The sequence below is a fragment of the Hemibagrus wyckioides genome, linkage group LG06 (assembly GCF_019097595.1).
Source record: "Hemibagrus wyckioides isolate EC202008001 linkage group LG06, SWU_Hwy_1.0, whole genome shotgun sequence".
NCBI classification, from domain to species: Eukaryota; Metazoa; Chordata; class Actinopteri; order Siluriformes; family Bagridae; genus Hemibagrus; species Hemibagrus wyckioides.
The window spans coordinates 12549271-12567843 of record NC_080715.1 but is presented as its reverse complement, the minus strand read 5'-3'; the positions used below and the strand labels follow the sequence as shown (position 1 = coordinate 12567843).

General features: G+C 36.5%; 3 protein-coding genes across 4 annotated transcripts; all 3 read right to left on the bottom strand.

Annotated features, from left to right (window-relative positions):
- Positions 1-306: 306 nt before the first annotated feature.
- On the bottom strand, positions 307-6751 carry LOC131354800 (sterol 26-hydroxylase, mitochondrial-like). 2 transcript variants are annotated; one of them, XM_058392836.1, is made up of 9 exons: positions 6359-6495; positions 5932-6119; positions 5092-5291; positions 4533-4730; positions 4203-4366; positions 3928-4094; positions 3586-3667; positions 3312-3512; positions 307-2970 (listed from the first exon to the last, which is right to left on the bottom strand). In XM_058392836.1, exons 1-9 carry the CDS (start codon positions 6359-6361, stop codon positions 2842-2844), a joined length of 1332 nt encoding a protein of 443 aa, XP_058248819.1. In that variant the 5' UTR covers positions 6362-6495; the 3' UTR covers positions 307-2841. The 2 variants fall into 2 exon arrangements, with proteins under 2 accessions (XP_058248819.1, XP_058248818.1); XM_058392835.1 differs by having other exon boundaries at positions 308-2970; positions 6364-6751.
- Positions 6752-6945: 194 nt separating this feature from the next.
- On the bottom strand, positions 6946-12496 carry LOC131354799 (sterol 26-hydroxylase, mitochondrial-like). Its single transcript, XM_058392834.1, has 9 exons — positions 11835-12496; positions 11436-11626; positions 10275-10474; positions 9941-10138; positions 9625-9788; positions 9350-9516; positions 9001-9082; positions 8711-8911; positions 6946-8207 (listed from the first exon to the last, which is right to left on the bottom strand). The coding sequence occupies exons 1-9, from the start codon at positions 12060-12062 to the stop codon at positions 8061-8063; spliced, it is 1578 nt and encodes a 525-aa protein (XP_058248817.1). The 5' UTR covers positions 12063-12496; the 3' UTR covers positions 6946-8060.
- Positions 12497-12766: 270 nt separating this feature from the next.
- LOC131354798 (sterol 26-hydroxylase, mitochondrial-like) lies at positions 12767-17026 on the bottom strand. Its single transcript, XM_058392833.1, has 9 exons — positions 16712-17026; positions 16305-16495; positions 15251-15450; positions 14913-15110; positions 14588-14751; positions 14325-14491; positions 13994-14075; positions 13708-13908; positions 12767-13169 (listed from the first exon to the last, which is right to left on the bottom strand). The coding sequence occupies exons 1-9, from the start codon at positions 16937-16939 to the stop codon at positions 13023-13025; spliced, it is 1578 nt and encodes a 525-aa protein (XP_058248816.1). The 5' UTR covers positions 16940-17026; the 3' UTR covers positions 12767-13022.
- Positions 17027-18573: the final 1547 nt, after the last annotated feature.

Below are 18573 nucleotides of genomic sequence, written 5' to 3'. Positions count from 1 at the left end.
GGGGTATGTGTATGGGGTATGCTTTTGGGGCATTTTGGTGAGGTTGAATAATTTAAAAGAACGCAAAATACTTATAATGTCACTCAATTATTTTTTTTGTTTGCTTTGTTTTTAATTCCGGAGTCACTCAGTGCACAGGCTTGAGTTTCTGGAAAATGACATTTATTATCAAACTGAGACCACTACAAAATAGGTTTGTCTAGTTTGGCAATTTATACGTATGTGTTTGAGTAAAATGAACATTTCATAAACTGACAACATGTCTCCCAAATTCCAAACGAACATATTGTCATTTAGAGCATTTATTTGCAGAAAATGGCAACTGGTCAAAATAGCAAAAAAAAAAAAAAGATGCAGTGTTTCAGAACTCAGTTAATGCAAAGAAAACAAGCTCATTCATTTTAAACAACACAATAATGTTTTAACTTAGGAAAAGTTTAAGATAATCAATATTTGGTAGAATAACCCTGATTATCAATCAGAGCATCTTTTATGCATCTTGGCATGCTCTTCACAAATCTTTCACATTGCTTTTGGGTGATTTTATAACACATCTGATGCACAAAAAAAAATCAAGAAAATCAGTGTCTGATGGCCTGTGACAATCCATCTTCTTCGATCACCTTCCAGAGGCTTTCAATGGGGTTCAGGTCTGGAGATTGGGCTGGCCATATGACCGTGTTTTGATGTGGTGGTCCACCATCCACACCTTGATTGACTTGGCTGTGTAGCATGGAGCATTGTCCTGCTGGACAAACCAATTCCTCAGAGTTGCTGAACATTGCCAGAGCAAAAGGAAGCAAGTTTACTTTCAGGACATCCTTGTACGTGGCTTGATTTATGTGCTCTTCACAAAGATGAATGTGCCCAATTCCAGCCTTACTGTACCCCAAGATCATCACCAATCCAGTGGGTGCAAGATCCTGTGGCTTGTAGGCCTCTTGAGGTCTCTGTCTAAACATTAGACAACCAGGTGTTGGGCAAAGCTGAAAACTGGACTTATTCAGCAAAGGTTTTCCTGACATATAAGACCACATCTTCTTCTACCCACTGACTGGGTTCACTCTGTAGGGGAGCTCACTCCAGCCGTCACTCTTTATACAGTTTCTGGAACTCGAACTCTTCCATATCTTTCTCACTTTTATTGCATGGGATAAAATCTGGAGAGATGCAAGAACTGTGGCCATTCTCAAAGAAAACAAAATCTTAATTTTTTAAGATTTAACACAAAGCACCAAAGAGGCCATGAATAAACTTTGGCCACCTGTCGAACAAGTGAGAAAGATAGGGAAGAGTTCGGGTTTCAGAGGTCCCTTTGCATATGTTTATGTTAAAAGGAATTTGCAAATGATCAATTAAGCTGAATGATATGGTGAGACATGAAAGTTTCAGCGCACAGAATGACCTCTGTTGTACTTTTACACAAGCCCTTATACACTCCCTGTTGATCTATGCTATGTTGCAGAGTCAGACAAGTTTCACATCTAGAGAAGATCTTTCTTCTGTTTTAATTGATGCTTTATTCCATACCTAGTTCTTCTGATTTCTTTTCTTGATTTCTAAAACATTAAGAAGTAATAACATACTTCTTAACATGGCTGTGGCCTCTTTCAACAGGATAATATGCTGTGCCACAAAGCAAAAATGGTTCTTGAATGGTTCCACCCTTGGAGACCCCACCTTGCAACTTACAGGACTTAAAGGAGCTGTTGCTAACATCTTGGTACCAGATACCACAGAACACCTTCAGGGATCTAGTGGAGTACATGCCTCGATGGGTCAGGGCAGTTTTCTCAGCAAAAAGGGGACCAACACAATATTAGGCAGGTGGTCATATGTTATAGCTATCCTGGGAACACTGGACAGGACCTCAGTCCATGTGTGGGTACACATTCTCTCCAGATCCTGCAGGGTTGTCAGTTCTCTCTTGTGGACTCTCCTCTTCAGCTTTCCTCACAGTTTAATAGTGGGTTAAAACAGGTTTGGTCAGTATGAATAGACTTGACAAATGTTTAGCTCTGTGGTCATTTAAGCATTTCTGTATAGATTTGGATGTATGATTTAATCATTGGCTTGCCATTTACATTTAAAATCTCTTTGTACTTCATGGAGTCCATGATACTGTGTATCCAAACAAGGTACCCAGGGCCTTTAATCATGATGCAGACTTTATACTGCATCTCTGATAAGGTGGAGCTTCACTGGACTTTATTAAGTTATTTCTCATAAAGTGCAATGAAAAAATAAAATGATTTACAGTATATATACCAGTGTGTGCATGTGTTTCAAACTGTTAAATATTCTTAATAATTTATACACTATTTCCAAATGAGCATACCATACCATTGATGCTTTTTGATTTTTATATACACACTAAAAAAGTGAAAAGTTGCAGTAATTAATTTCTTTCTAGAATAATTATTATTTATCATTATTATTATTAATTATTTTTTGAAATAGAACTTTACGTACTAATAGAAATAACTAAAATATATGCTCTGTGTGCAGTGTTTTTTTCTTTTGCATCAATACATGCATGCATGAATACATACATACAAACATACATAGGTACATACATACACCAATGAGATTACAGAGCTTACTTACATAATGACTGGTAGAATGACTGTGATGGATATTCTTACAGGTGACAGAACAGTCTCTGCACACTCTATTCAGCTGCCTACTTTACCAATATGGCAGCATCACGGTGCTACAGTAAGATATCAAGGCACTGTGCACATGTATAGTGTATCTTTGGAAAAAAAAGGGTCTTTAGAAAGAGTCTTATGCAGGGTGTATGGAGTTCTTCAGTGACTTATTTGGTGGCTTGGGGCAGCTTTAATTGGTTACCTTTGTCCGCTCCAGAAAATGAAAATTGACTGTTTTGTCTGCCACAAGCACAATACGACTGAGAGCTTTGACCTCTCCAACACTGGGATCCAACTTCACTTCAAACAGCTTTATAATCTAGAAAATCCAAATATAATACAACCATTAAATGTTTCAGATATCAGAAAAAAATAATAAAACCTAAAAATATGTACACAGTGGATGTCAACTGTTTTCAAATTATTCTACAGGTTCCCATAAGTTTTGAGGCAAAATAATGGGACTATGTATAATTCTCTCTATAACTAGAGCCCATTATTTTGGAGAAGGGTGTGGGTTGTGGTGGGGGTAGACTTTATATGTCCATTGTAGCTGCTGAATAACTATAACTCAATTTAATATGACCATTGTAACTGCTATTAAATAAACAGATGGGTAACATTTCATATATCATCCAGTAAGGTCCTAAGGTTTCTTACCCTTGCCAGAGCCAAGTGCATCTCCAGTTCAGCAATACGTTTGCCAAGACACCCTCTCACTCCAAACCCAAACGGAATGGAGCCGAATGGTTTGGGACGCTCCCTCCCGTCCCTTAACCAACGCTCAGGCTCGAAGACTTTTGGTTCAGGAAATATCGTCTCATCATGACCGATTGCATAATGATGTATTAAAAACAAGGTCTGTTCATTAGAGTGAATGATTAGTTAAGCAGTGATTTATGGAAGACAATACAGTTTAGAAAAATAAAATTACCTCCTTAGGGAAAAAGTGTCCTCCAATAATCACGTCTTTTTCTGATAGAAGGCGAGCATTAATGGGAACAACTGGGTACATTCTAGACGTAATTATAAAATAGTTTTAATATAATGGATAAAATAATGCATTTATATAGAATATGTAACAGATAAATGACATGTTCACATTAATGTTAAATATTCTAACTGCCCACAATATGATATAATTATACCTCTGCATTTTGTCTTTGGTGAAATGCAGTAAAAAAAGGTTTAACTAACTGCCTACCATGCAGGGTATAGACTATATGGTGCTTAAATACAATAAGCATGTATTTATAAATGTTTTTCTTCTCTCCACCTTAGAGTCTCTTTGATGACAGCCTTGAGGTAGGGCATTCTGTTAATGTCCTCAGCTGTTGGAATTTTGTCCCCCTTGATGACACTGTTAACTTCCTGGTACAGTGTGTCCTGTGCCTTTGGATCTTGTGACAGCAGGTACAAGGCCCACATCATAGTGTTGGATGTCTTAAAAGACAGAACATTTCATTTTGTTTTATTCTTTATTATACTTTTAATCACATTAGGTTTTCTGCTAATTAGCAAACTTATATAATAGTGTGCTGTTATTCTTACTGTGTCCACTCCTGCCAGAAGCAGCTCAGTAACACTGCCGTACACATCCTTCTTTATCATGTTAGTGTTGGAAAGCAAGTAGGTGAGATACCCTCCTGCAACTTCCTGACCTGCATCCAGGCGCTTCTGAATGTCCTCCAACTTCCTGTCAATTAAAGTGCTGGCTATTCAAAGCCATGCAGATGTTTCTTTTATTTTAAATATACTCACAGAATAAGTAACTGACATCTAGATTAATATATATATATATATATATATATATATATATATATATATATATATATATATATATATATAGTGGGACAGGAGAAAGAACAAAAATCATCTCACCAAATTTGAAGATTCCGTCCCAACCTCTTGCGTAATGCCGCCAGAATGGCAAATAATTGCGAGTCCACTTGGGTAACACACTCACAGCCATAGTATAAGTGAACATCTGGGCAATGGAGTTGATGAAGTTTTGAGTCTCTGGTGGAATCTCATTTTCAAGACAGCCAATACGAGTCTCAAACAATATGCGGGAAATTCCTGAAGAAGCAGGCATATGTCTCATTTTACATTTCATGACATACAACATAAAAAAAACATACAACTATTATATGAGTGATCTATATACAATGATCAGCCATGACATTAATACCACTCACAGATGAAGGGAATAACCATTGCAATAGTATCTATTAAGAAGTGGGATGTTGAAATCAGGAGAAAAGCTAATGTCTTCACAGGTCTTGTGAAGTCCAAGGCTTAATGGGTCAGAGCTGTTTTGGCAGCACAATGGCAACCACAATATTGGGCAGGTGGTTTTAATGTTATGGCTGATAACTTTTTTACAAGTTAGTTCAATATAATGGTTGTGCAAGTATAATTAATACCTGACAGGCCATACCTTCTAGACTGAAACGATACAGCTCATTGGACATGTTGGGTATCAGGTCTCCAGTGGAGCTCATCTGGCGTAGGTGGCATATCCGTTTGATAAAATCTGTGACCACCTCATTAACCACATTCTCATACTTCACAGAGTCCTTTGGATGTAGCATACGCTTGTTCAGCACGGATCTGAGTTTGTACCATTCCTCTCCTTCTCTAGTGGGGTAGAAAGGCAACATATTTCTATCATTTGCTTTAAAGAATTTTGCAAAACTGAAACTTGTTCAATTTCAGTGTCTTATTTTTATTTGAAGCATACTATTTTTAAAACCTGAAGCATATCTGAAGCATACTATTTTTAAAAAAATCACTATTTAAAAAACTATTTTTAACAATTGTTTAGTACTGCAAGTGCATCTCTAAATCAACACATACAGTACTCCTCAAATCAAGCTGACTTGTTTGTATGTATAGCATTTGTATGTAACATTTTGCATAATAGTGCAGAAAAAACTTCCCAAATACAAAGTGCAATTGTATTATCACATTATAATCCAAATCTACAATTTTATCTTTCGAGCTGTCAGTAAATGGGCCAAAAGCTACAAGTCACTAAAAGGCAATTCAAAGATCTGACTCAGTCACAAACAACACAACACTAGGAAACAATGTGACGTCATTGCCTAAGGTCTTTACACAGAACAGCCGGGTGGTCACTGGAGAGAAAATCCAATATTTGGCTGGGCCTGTTGCAGCACTGCCTGGGAACAGATTAATCGACTCAGCTCCTGATTAAATCAGGTTTATTAGAGTAAGTCTAAATTATGCAGACACAAAGAAACACAGTGTGGCTTACGCAGTGGCAGGACCATAACCCAAACCGTGCATATCTCTGTATTCCATCCAAAGCTTGTCTCCTCTGGTAGGGAATTTATCATCTTTCCTCATCAGTTCCTCCAGCAGCTCCACACTATTCAGTGCAATTTTATGCTTTTCGCCACCTCTTACTTTGAACATGGGGCCATAAAGCTGCTTTTCGTATAACTAGAGAAATTACAAAAAAATAATTAGGCTTTTGTAAATGCCATTAGATCTTCACTATAGGAGACAAATCAAACAATTCTAAAATACACAGATCATCTTTTTAAGTTTTCTACAGTTTTGTTTTCACACTTTAAATATTAATCACTCACAAACAGTGTAAAGTATCACGGTGACTACCAACACAGCAAATAAACCACACAGCAGTGAAATAGCCCCACATGTACAGCACATTAACCTACCATACCTGCAGCTCATGCATGTGATTGTAGTACCCTTGAATGACCAGCCTGTACAGCATTGTGGGAAAAGTGACCTCAGGGAGGTCAGCCTCAGTCCTGATGCTCCCTGAAGGGACAGAGGCTGTAGAATTTCCTCCTGCACTTCTCTGACTGCCCAGACTTGCTGTTAAAGGTCGAAGGAACACATGAATACTCTTTGTCTCAGTCCTACACAAAGCCAAAAGTCCCGCCATTTAGGGAGTTGGAAGCTGTAGTGTACAGCAAGGAAGGACTACTCTATGGATCGTCAACGCTTCTACAAAGGCTGTTATAACAACACAGTGGTTTATTGGGCACCCTTGAACTTTGATATGTTAAGTTTTCTAATGATTGGTTTAACATTAACTTTGTGTTGGGATTACAGTGCAGTTCTTAGTAGACAAACAGATCAGTGAGTCACCTTACATTTCTAAATTAAGCCAAAAAAAGATAACAACATTACATTTAAATAGAAAGTAGGATCTGTAAGAATGATGTTGAACAATCTCTCTCTCTCTCTCTCTCTCTCTCTCTCTCTCTCTCTCACACACACACACAGCTGCATTTATAATTTCTACTTTTTTATTTTTGATTTTTTAAGTTTTAGAAATTGCTAGTCTGTATTAACATATTGGATTCATATCTAAATAGCAAACATGGTAAAAATTACAAACCTTTTGCTCGAGTATACTTTAGTTCCGTAATCTCTCCCTTCATGTAATTTGTACTTTCATTAGAAAATATACGCTTGAACTTATAGTTTAGTAGAAAATACTTGGAATATAGACTAGTTCTATTCCAAGGATGGAGTAAATAATTTTCTCATTCATGTTCATTACAAACACAATTGTGTGTCAGGTCTGCTTTCACAATCACTGCTGATAACATGTTAGGGATGCATTAATGAATGTGGGGTGAGAAATATCAGCCCAATCTGAAAAATAAATAAAAATAAATAAATAAAATAAAAATCTAGAAAGCCACTGAAAGGTGGCAGGAATCTACAGTCTAGACTAAAAGGAAAACAGCTTCACTTCATACCATTTTGTGTATTTTCTTAATGACCACTTGTCATGCTGTTGTACTTGGTTCCAAAAAAATCCTAAATAATTACCGTAAGATATATTTTACTATATATATAGTTTACTGTGATCTTATGCCTTTTAATAATGATTTTTAAACTTTGAATTACCTGAAAGCTTATTTATTCCATTTATTCTGTTTATAATACATCGTTCTGAATATCAATATCAAATACAATATCGTATAATATTTTATATAATATTTCTAAATGAGCATCAATTTATTTATTCATTTTTAATCTAATGTTTTTATATTCACACTTAAAATGTGAAAAAGCTGTTGTATTTCATTTCCTTCAAGAATACTTACTAAATAAAATTGTCTTTACATGCAAATAGAAATGACTAAAATTCATGCTCTATGTGTTTTTCATTTGCATCAGTATATAAAAACACACACCAGTGAGATGACAGAGTTTATAGAAAGACTGGTAGAATGATGGAGACTGGGTTCCTTACAGGTGACAGAAGAGTCTCTGTGCTGCCTAGTTTACCAATATGGCAGGATCATGGTGCTACAGTGAGACACCACGACATCTCTTTGGAGAAAGAGTTTTCATAAAAAGTGTTTTTATAGTGGGTGTATAGATGTTTGGTGGATTTTAAAGCTCAGAGCAGCTTTCAGTGGTTACTTGTTTCCGCTCCAGAAAATGAAAATTGACTGTTTTGTCTGCCACAAGCACAATACGACTGAGAGCTTTGACCTCTCCCACATTGGGATCCAGCTTCACTTCAAACAGCTTTATTATCTAGAAAATAAATACAAAGTGCAAAATTGAAACACTTCAGATGTCAGATAAAACATCAAAATTTAAATATGAAAAATATAATCAAGATAAATAATTTCAGATATTTTTCCACCTTTAATGTGATATAGCACTGAACTAAATTTGAGTGAAAAACACATGAAAATGTTTTAGAGGCAAAAAATATGAAATAACTTGAAATGAAAATTTCTGCTTGCTCAGTCATTTATGGACAAGTGTCTACCAACATAGCATATCTTGATTCGGCAATTTTATTCCTCTTTCTTGCATAAAGGCCCAGGTCCAGATCAAACTGAGAGTGGCTCCCCTGTGCACAGCCCACTTGAAGTCAATCAAAAGGTCATCGTATGTTTTGTGTCAAAATAGATTGGTATATGGAGCTATCTATTATTCCCTCTATGACATTGTAACTGCTGTATAGCTACCATTAAATAAACAGATGGATAACATTCATTATATCATCCAGTAAGGTCCTAGTTTCTTACCCTTGCCAGAGCCAAGTGCATCTCCAGTTCAGCAATACGTTTACCAAGACACCCTCTCACTCCAAACCCAAACGGAATGGATCCAAATGGGCTGGGACGCTCCATCCTGTCCCGTAACCAACGCTCAGGCTTGAAGACTCTTGGTTCGGGAAATATCTTCTCATCACGACCGATTGCATAATGATGCATTATAAATGTGGTCTGTTCATTAGAGAGCATGATTAGTTAAACAGTGATATATGGAGGACATTACATTTTAGAATTAAGGTAGTTAAGGGAAAAAACAGTACCTTCTTAGGGAATAAGTGTCCTCCGATAATCACGTCTTTTTCTGATAGAAGGCGTGCGTTCACGGGAAGAACTGGGTACATTCTAGACATAATTATAAAATAGTCTTAATGCGAAGGATAAAATAATCCATTTATACAGAATAGGTAACAGATAAATTACACATTTAGATTAATGTAATTATCCGCACTACCCATGAAATGATATTATTATATGATATGATATAATAAACCTCTCCATTGGTGAAATACATTGACAAAGGCCTTAACTAACTGCCTACCATGCAGGTATAGACTATATGGTGCTTAAATACAATAAGCATGTATTTATAAATGTTTTTCTTCTCTCCACCTTAGAGTCTCTTTGATGACAGCCTTGAGGTAGGGCATTCTGTTAATGTCCTCAGCTGTTGGAATTTTGTCCCCCTTGATGACACTGTTAACTTCCTGGTACAGTGTGTCCTGTGCCTTTGGATCTTGTGACAGCAGGTGCAAGGCCCACATCATAGTGTTGGATGTCTTAAAAGACAGAACATTTCATTTTGTTTTATTCTTTATTATACTTCTTATCACATTAGGTTTTCTGCTAATTAGCAAAGTTATATAATAGTGTGCTGTTATTCTTACTGTGTCCACTCCTGCCAGAAGCAGCTCAGTAACACTGCCGTACACATCCTTTTCACTCATGTTAGTATTGGAAAGCAAGTAGCTGAGATACCCTCCTGCAACTTCCTGACCTGCATCCAGGCGCTTCTGAATGTCCTCCATCTTCCTGTCAATTAACTTGCTGCCTATTCAAAGCCATGCAGATATTTCTCTCAATTTAAACACACACACAGATAGAATACAACTATTTTTTAGATCATACATATGTACCATAGAAGATGGACAGGAAGAGAGAGGGAAAACACTAAGTGTTACAACAGTGTCTTCATCATCTCACCAAATTTGAAGATTCCGTCCCAACCGCTTGTTAAAAGCCGCCAGAATGGCAAATAATTACGAGTCCACTTGGGTAACAAAGCCACGGCCATTGTATAATTGAACATCTGGGTAATGGAGTTGATGAAGTTTTGAGTCTCTGTTGGAATCTTATTTTCAAGACAGCCAATACGAGTCTCAAACAATATGCGGGAAATTCCTGAAGAAGCAGGCATATGTCTCATTTTACATTTTTATTATCACACATAAAAATAAAACACATAATTAAATGAGCAATCTATATAATAAAATCAGACTAGATATAATTGTTATATTTAAGACCTGACAGGCCATACCTTCTAGACTGAAATGATACAGCTCTTTGGACATGTTGGGTATCAGGTCTCCAGTGGAGCTCATCTGGCGTACATGGCATATCCGTTTGATAAAATCTGTGACCACCTCATTAACCATATTATCATACTTCATAGAGTCCTTCGGATGCAGCATACGCTTATTCAGCACAGATCTGAGCTTGTACCATTTCTCTCCTTTCCTAGCAGGGAAAAAACACAACATATTTCTATCATTTGCTTTAAAGAAACTATCAAAATTTGCATAAATGAAAATTGTTGGTAGATCATTGTTGGTAAACTAGGAGACGTGTCTATGAATGAATCAGGAAGCCCAGAGGTAGACAGGGATGTGACTCATTAACAAGTGATCAGGACTTTGCCTAAGTCCTTGCACTGTAAACTGTGAAAGATTTTTCTTTCTAGAGGGTGGATTTTACAGCCATTCTTAGAGTATTTATTAACAGTGTTAGCACAGTGATTAAAATGTACTAGTGTGACGTAGATCACAGTTTCAGTTACAAATATGTATGTGCAATTATATGCAGTTTTGTAGCTTTGTATGATATAAATGCATGTATTTTGAGAATTTTGCTTTCAGTAGTAACCTATTGAAACAGCACATAGAATGGTCAATACCTCTCTGATTGTAATATACTGTCATTTAAAATAATAATAATAATAATAATAATAATAATAATAATAATAATAATAATTTTTAGCAGTTGGTTAGTTTTCAAGGGCATCTCTAAATCAACCTTTTTTCCCCTAAATTACATTTGGGTTCTTGTTTGTGACCAATCAAAACTAGCCTGCACTGACTAAAATACTGAATAAAATAATGACTTAATTATAATGTCTAAAAAACCACACTGGCCCCATTTACTGGTGTAATGATGTGTTTTACAGAAAGGGTCACTGAAAGAATCACTGAATGAATCTGAATGAATCTTTTTGACTTGAATCACCACTAATAAACAATATGACGCCATTGCCCCAGGTCTCAGCGCCAATGCTTGGCTAGGCCTGTAGCAGCCCGTCCACGAATAGACTAATCTACTCAGCTCATAATTAAATCAGGTTTATAGATTATGCCTTAAAATGAAATGGAAACAGCAGAAACGTACAACTCATGCACACCTAAAGAAACACAATGTGGCTTACTCAGTGAGAGGACCATAACCCAAACCGTGCATATCTCGGTATTCAGTCCAGAGTGCCATGTCTTCTCTCATAGGGAATTTATCATCTTTCCTCATCAGCTCCTCCAGCAGCTCCACACTATTCAGTGCAATTGTATGCTTGTTGCCACCTCTTACTTTATACATCGGGCCATAAAGCTGCTTCTCATATAACTAAGAAAATTATAAAACAACGAAAAAAATCATTAAGCTTTTATGTATGTCATTAGATCTTCAGCATCAGAAGATGCACAGAACATCTTTCATTTTGTTACAGTTTTGTTTTCAAAGTTATGCCAAGTATCATGATGACTACCAGAACACAAATAAACCACACAGCAGTGAAATGCCCCCACATGTACAGCACATTAACCTACTATACCTGCAGCTCATGCATGTGATTGTAGTACCCTTGAATGACCAGCCTGTACAGCATTGTGGGAAAAGTGACCTCAGGGAGGTCAGCCTCAGTCCTGATGCTCCCTGAAGGGACAGAGGCTGTAGAATTTCCTCCTGCACTTCTCTGAATGCCAAGACTTGCTGTTATAGGATGAAGGAACACATGAATAGCCTTTGTCTCAGTCCTACACAAAGCCAAACGTCCCGCCATTAATGGAGTTGGAAGCTGTAGTGTGCAGCTTGTGTTTCAGTAAGCGGCAAAAGCAAGGAATGGCAACTACTCTATGGATCATCAACCCTTCTATAAAGGCTGTTATAAAAACAAAGTGGATTATAGGGCACACTTTAACTTTTTATATGTTAAGCTTCGTTCGTGTTTTTTTAACATTAACTTAATTAACTTGTGTGTTGGGATTACAGGGTAGGGTGTTGGGTTCAACAGATTTTCACACGTTTTGTGCCAAAATAGACCACTACATTTAAAAAGAATGTAAAGGATCTGTAAGAATGGTGTTAAACAATATCTCTCTCTCTCTCTCTCTCTCTCTGTGTGTGTGTGTGTGTGTGTGAAATAAATATCAGACATACAAAATGCATGTCCTGTAAAAATTATTCTGGAATTTGTATATCTAAGTGAACACCTGGTGAAATAATTATTAATCCATAAGTTCAATTAATGTTATGCTCAGACACAATAACAAACTGTTCACATTATGTGTTCATGGCTGTTTATAGTACAGCATATTGAAAGAATATCAATATCAAATACAATCTTGTATAATATTTTACATAATATTTCTAATTGAGCATTGATTAATTTTTTTTAATCTGTTTTTTATATCCACACTGAAAACGTATTAAATTTCTTTCAAGAATACTTATTAAATTAAATTGTCTTTACATACAAATAGAAATGAATAAATTCATGCTCTAGCTGTTTTTCATTCACATCAATACATAAAGACACACCAGTGAGATGACAGAGTTTATAGAAGGACTGGTAGAATGATGGAGACTGGGTTCCTTACAGGTGACAGAAGAGTCTCTGTGCTTCCTAGTTTACCAATATGGCAGGATCATGGTGCTACAGTGAGACACCACGACACCTCTTTGGAGAAAGAGTTTTCATAAAAAGTGTTTTTATAGTGGGTGTATAGATGTTTGGTGGATTTTAAAGCTCAGAGCAGCTTTCAGTGGTTACTTGTTTCCGCTCCAGAAAATGAAAATTGACTGTTTTGTCTGCCACAAGCACAATACGACTGAGAGCTTTGACCTCTCCCACATTGGGATCCAGCTTGACTTCGAACAGCTTTATTATCTAGAAAATAATAACAAAGTGCAAAATGTTAACCCTTCAGATATCAGATAAAACATCAAATCATTTTTAAAAAATGTACACTAATATACAGTAGACATGCAAAGTTTACACAGATATAAATAATTTCAGATATTTTCCACCTTTAATGTGATATAGCACTGAACTAAATTTGAGTGAAAAACACATGAAAATGTTTTAGAGGGGAAAAAATTTCTGCTTGCTCATTCATTTATGGGCAAGTGTCTACCAGCTAAGTATATCTTAATTTGGCAATTTTATTCCTCTTCCTTGCAAAAATGGCCCAGGTCCAGATTAAACTGAAAGCGGCTCAACTGTGCACAGCCCACTTACAGTTATTCAGTGTTTTGTGCCTAAATAGATTGGTATTTGGCACTATCTATGATTGCCTGTATGACTAAAGCCCATTTTAGGGGGTGGTGTAGATTTTACATGTCCATTGTAAAAGCTGAATAACTTCTATTAAACAAACAGATGGATAACATTCATTATATCATCCAGTAAGGTCCTAGTTTCTTACCCTTGCCAGAGCCAAGTGCATCTCCAGTTCAGCAATACGTTTGCCAAGACATCCTCTCACTCCAAATCCAAATGGAATGGATCCAAATGGGCTGGGACGCTCCCTCCCGTCCCGTAACCAACGCTCAGGCTTGAAGACTTTTGGTTCGGGAAATGTCGTCTCATCATGACCGATTGCATAATGATGCATTATAAATGTGGTCTGTTAGAGTGGATGATTAGTTAAACAGTGATACATGGAGGAAAACAGAGTTTAGAATTAAAATAGTTAAGGGAAAAAACAGTACCTTCTTAGGGAAGAAGTGTCCTCCGATAATCACATCTTTTTCTGATAGAAGGCGTGCGTTCATGGGAACAACTGGGTACATTCTAGACATAATTATAAAATAGTCTTAATATAAAAGATAAAATAATCCATTTATACAGAATAAGTAACAAGATAAATTACACATGTAGATTAAAGTTAAATATCTGCACTGCCCATGATATAAGTATACTTCTGCATTTGTCTTTGGTGAAATACAGTGAAAAAGAACTAACTGCATACCATGCAGCTATACACTATATGATACTTAAATACAATAAGCATGTACTTATAAATGTTTTTCTTCTCTCCACCTTAGAGTCTCTTTGATGACAGCCTTGAGGTAGGGCATTCTGTTAATGTCCTCAGCTGTTGGAATTTTGTCCCCCTTGATGACACTGTTAACTTCCTGGTACAGTGTGTCCTGTGCCTTTGGATCTTGTGACAGCAGGTGCAAGGCCCACATCATAGTGTTGGATGTCTTAAGAGACAGAACATTTCATTTTGTTTTATTCTTTATTATCGCTTTATTATTGCTAATCAGCAAACTTATATAGTAGTGTGCTGTTATTCTTACTGTGTCCACTCCTGCCAGAAGCAGCTCAGTAACACTGCCGTACACATCCTTTTCACTCATGTTAGTGTTGGAAAGCAAGTAGGTGAGATACCCTCCTGCAACTTCCTGACCTGCATCCAGGCGCTTCTGAATGTCCTCCATCTTCCTGTTAATTAACTGGCCGGCTATTTCAAACCATGTAGATATTTCTCTCATTTTAAATACGCCCACAGAAGAGGTAATAGACTACTACTAACGTAAAAGAAATCATACATATGTACCAGAGAAGATGGACAGGAAGAGAGAGGGAAAACTAATTGTTACAGCAGTGTCTTCATCATCTCACCGAATCTGAAGATTCCGTCCCAACCACTTGTGTAATGCCTCCAGAATGGCAAATAATTGCGAGTCCACTTGGGTAACACACTCACAGCCATTGTATAAGTGAACATCTGGGCAATGGAGTTGATGAAGTTTTGAGTCTCTGGTGGAATCTCATTTTCAAGACAGCCAATACGAGTCTCAAACAATATGCGGGAAATTCCTAAGAAGCAGGCATATGTCTCATTTTACATTTTTATTATCACATACAACATAAAACACAATTAAATGAGCAATCTATATAATAAAAGCAGACTAGATATAATTGTTGGGCAGTTATATTTAAAACCTGACAGGCCATACCTTCTAGACTGAAACGATACAGCTCATTGGACATGTTGGGTATCAGGTCTCCAGTGGAGCTCATCTGGCGTAGGTGGCATATCCGTTTGATAAAATCTGTGACCACCTCATTAACCACATTCTCATACTTCACAGAGTCCTTTGGATGTAGCATACGCTTGTTCAGCACGGATCTGAGTTTGTACCATTCCTCTCCTTCCCTAGCAGGGAAAAAAACACAACATGTTTCTATCATTTGCTTTAAAGAACCTATCAGAAATTTGTAGTAGAAAAAGAAGAAGTGTATATGAATGATTCAGGAAGTCCAGATGTAGGGATGTAAACTGTGCATAAAATGGTCAATACCTCCCTGATATGATACCATTATATACTGACCATTTTATATATAGCATTTGGGTCGTTTTCAAGTGGAATATTTTTCCCCAAATTACATTCGTATTTTCATTTGTGTCCACTCAAAGCTAGCCTGAAATGTCTTTCTTGAAAATAAATTCACCAGACCTTCACTTTGTGGACTGAACATGCCAATTTTAATAAATAATAAATCGAAAACTCTCCATTTTTAAATGAATGTACTGAATAAAAGAAATAATTATAACTTATAACATCTAAAAAGACGAACTGGCTCCATCTACTGGTGTAATGATGTATTTTACAGAAAGGCTCACTAAACATATCAGTGAATGAATCTGAACGATTTTTTGCTGACTTGAATCAAAAGATTCGAGACACTAGGATGAATCGACATTACTACCGCTACTCTCCGAGTCAAAGAGAGTCGATTCAAAGAACCGACTCATTCACGAACGATACATCACTAGTAAACAATGTGACGCCGTTGCCCGGAGGTCTCAGCGCCGGACAGACAGACTGTCTCTGTTAGTTAAATCCGAGGCTTGGCTAGGTCTGTTGCAGTCCGTCCACTAATAGAGTAATCTACTCAGATCATAATTAAATCAGATTTATTAGATTACGCATTAAAAATGAAATGGAAACAGCAAAATCATGCAACAAACACACTCAAGCAAACCTAAAGAAACACAATGTGGCTTACTCAGTGACAGGACCATAACCATAACCGTGCATATCTCGGTATTCAGTCCAGAGAGCCATGTCTCCTCTGGTAGGGAATTTATCATCTTTCCTCATCAGCTCCTCCAGCAGCTCCACACTATTCAGTGCAATTGTATGCTTATCGCCACCTCTTACTTTATAGATAGGGCCATAACGCTGCTTGTCAATTAACTAGGGAAATTACAAAACAAAGAAACACAAAAAGCATTAGGCTTATCTTCAGCATCACAAGATGCACAGAACATCTTTCACTTTTTTAGTTTTCTATTCACTTTGCAAATATTAATCATTTACGAACAGTGCCAAGTATCAAGATGACCACCAGAACACAATAAATCACACAGCAGTGCCTCCACATCAGAGCCTATATCACTGAGCATACTGTACCTGCAGTTCATGCATGTTATTGTAGTACCCTTGAATGATCAGCCTGTACAGTACTGTGGGAAGAGAGACCTCGGGGAGGTTAGCTTCCGTCCTGATGCTCCCAGGAGGTGCAGAAGCTGTAGCATTTCCTCCTGCATCTCTCTTTAAGTCCAGACTTGTTGTGGTGGACCTAAGGAACACACAAAAAGCTGGTGCCTCAGCTGAACGCAGAGCTAGACGTCCTGCCATTAGTAGTGTAGGAACTGAAGATCAAAACAGCAGCTCATGTTTCACTTTGCATCAAGAAGGAGGAAGGACCAACCCTCTGGACTGTTAACTCTTTGCTTAACAGAACACACAACAGACCGCTATAACACTGTAGCTTAGGAGCACACTTGAACTTTGATACCTGTTGAGTCTTATGTATTGACATAATCTGCATACACTGCAGTTTCCCACATGACCACATACCAATAAAAATTAAATTACACCACATTTGCACCTTGAAAATGACAAACAGGTTAATAAATCTACATTTCTAGTGCCTTACAGCTCAATTCACTTTGTACAGTATTTATTTAACTTATTCTAGCGTTATTCTAAAATTGTGTACATTTGATTTGATTGTATATGTTTGCACCTGACACCAAGACAAATTCCTAGTACTGTTAAGTGCTCTTTGCTGACCCTTTGCTGTACCTGTTCTGATTCTGAATTTAACTTGCATATGGATGATTGATCAAACTATCAAACTATTATTTCAAGTACTGTGCACTCAGTAAAATAAAAAGCAATTTTATATTACGGCATTTTCAGGCATTTTTTTGTTTACATATGAAAAGATTACAGTTTACAGTGTTGATTTTTATTATTTCTATAAAATAATAAAACCCATATGGGGCATTTAAAATTGTGTTAAATTAAAGCACATTTTACTGAACCACAAATGAACGTATATACAGGCAGTAGGAAAGACCTTTGTAACCATGAGTGATATTTACAGGTTCAGTTTTATCATGGCTGGTGAGTATGTGAAAGATCAAGTAAACATGAATGTGGACTTCAGCAAAACATGCTGAGAAATAATTATCTGATCCAACATCATTTTTGGATCTAGATGTTCGTAAATATAAGCCATAGTAATAAAATACTTTTTAATTTTTTTTAAATATTAAAAAATAAATACATTTAATATTTTAAAAACATTTGATTTACTACGTACTTCAGACTGGGCTTTATGTCGTAAATGTGTACATTAAAAAGAATATTACTTCATGCATGTTTGTGCTAATTACAGAGAGAAGGTATATATCTGTTTTAATGGCCACATCTTTGGGGTTTTTTTTTGTAGTAACTCATGTGATTAAGAAGAGTTGTGTAAGAATGGTGTGGTAATGAAGAGTTAGAAACCTCTCTTTACAGAAAACTCCAACATATCAAGGAGTTTTCTAGATTTTTTTCTTTTAAGTTAAATAACATATTTATAAGGAGAAGTAGGTCTTATATAAGGATTAAGGTCTTACACACTTCTGAGCCATGACAGGAAGTCAGTATTGAAATGTTCGATGTTTGATTCTTTAGATCACGGTGTCCGGAAACATTTTGCAGCACTATAAACATTTTGACCAGTTCCCCTTATTCACATTTATGGTTTCATACCATCACTTAGTCTCTACAAAGATATTTTTATGGCTAATAAAAATTGCATTGTGATAATACAAATCCAGTTTAAATTATAACATTTTGACTATTACTATTATTACTTATTAGCAAATAAATATAAGAAGGATACTTAAAGGACACTGAGGCCACCAGCAAACATTAATAATAATAATAATAATAATAATAATAATAATAATAATAATAATATATACAGATGCACT

Excerpts from the sequence above, each read along its gene's own strand:
- LOC131354799 (XM_058392834.1), bottom strand. The coding sequence starts at position 12,062 with ATGGCGGGACGTTTGGCTTTGTGTAGGACTGAGACAAAGGCTATTCAT. Across the intron at positions 11,627-11,834 it reads ATCACATGCATGAGCTGCAG|TTATATGAGAAGCAGCTTTA; the intron begins GTATAGTAGGTT and ends TAATTTTCTTAG. Across the intron at positions 9,083-9,349 it reads GTCATCAAAGAGACTCTAAG|AATGTACCCAGTTCTTCCCG; the intron begins GTGGAGAGAAGA and ends AATTATGTCTAG.
- LOC131354800 (XM_058392835.1), bottom strand. The coding sequence starts at position 6,591 with ATGGCGGGACTTTTGGCTTTGTGTAGGACTGAGACAAAGAGTATTCAT. Across the intron at positions 4,367-4,532 it reads GGACGGAATCTTCAAATTTG|CCAGCACTTTAATTGACAGG; the intron begins GTGAGATGATTT and ends GGCTTTGAATAG. Across the intron at positions 3,668-3,927 it reads GTCATCAAAGAGACTCTAAG|AATGTACCCAGTTGTTCCCA; the intron begins GTGGAGAGAAGA and ends AATTACGTCTAG.
- LOC131354798 (XM_058392833.1), bottom strand. The coding sequence starts at position 16,939 with ATGGCAGGACGTCTAGCTCTGCGTTCAGCTGAGGCACCAGCTTTTTGT. Across the intron at positions 14,752-14,912 it reads GGACGGAATCTTCAGATTCG|CCGGCCAGTTAATTAACAGG; the intron begins GTGAGATGATGA and ends GGTTTGAAATAG. Across the intron at positions 14,492-14,587 it reads TTCTGGCAGGAGTGGACACA|ACATCCAACACTATGATGTG; the intron begins GTAAGAATAACA and ends CTGTCTCTTAAG.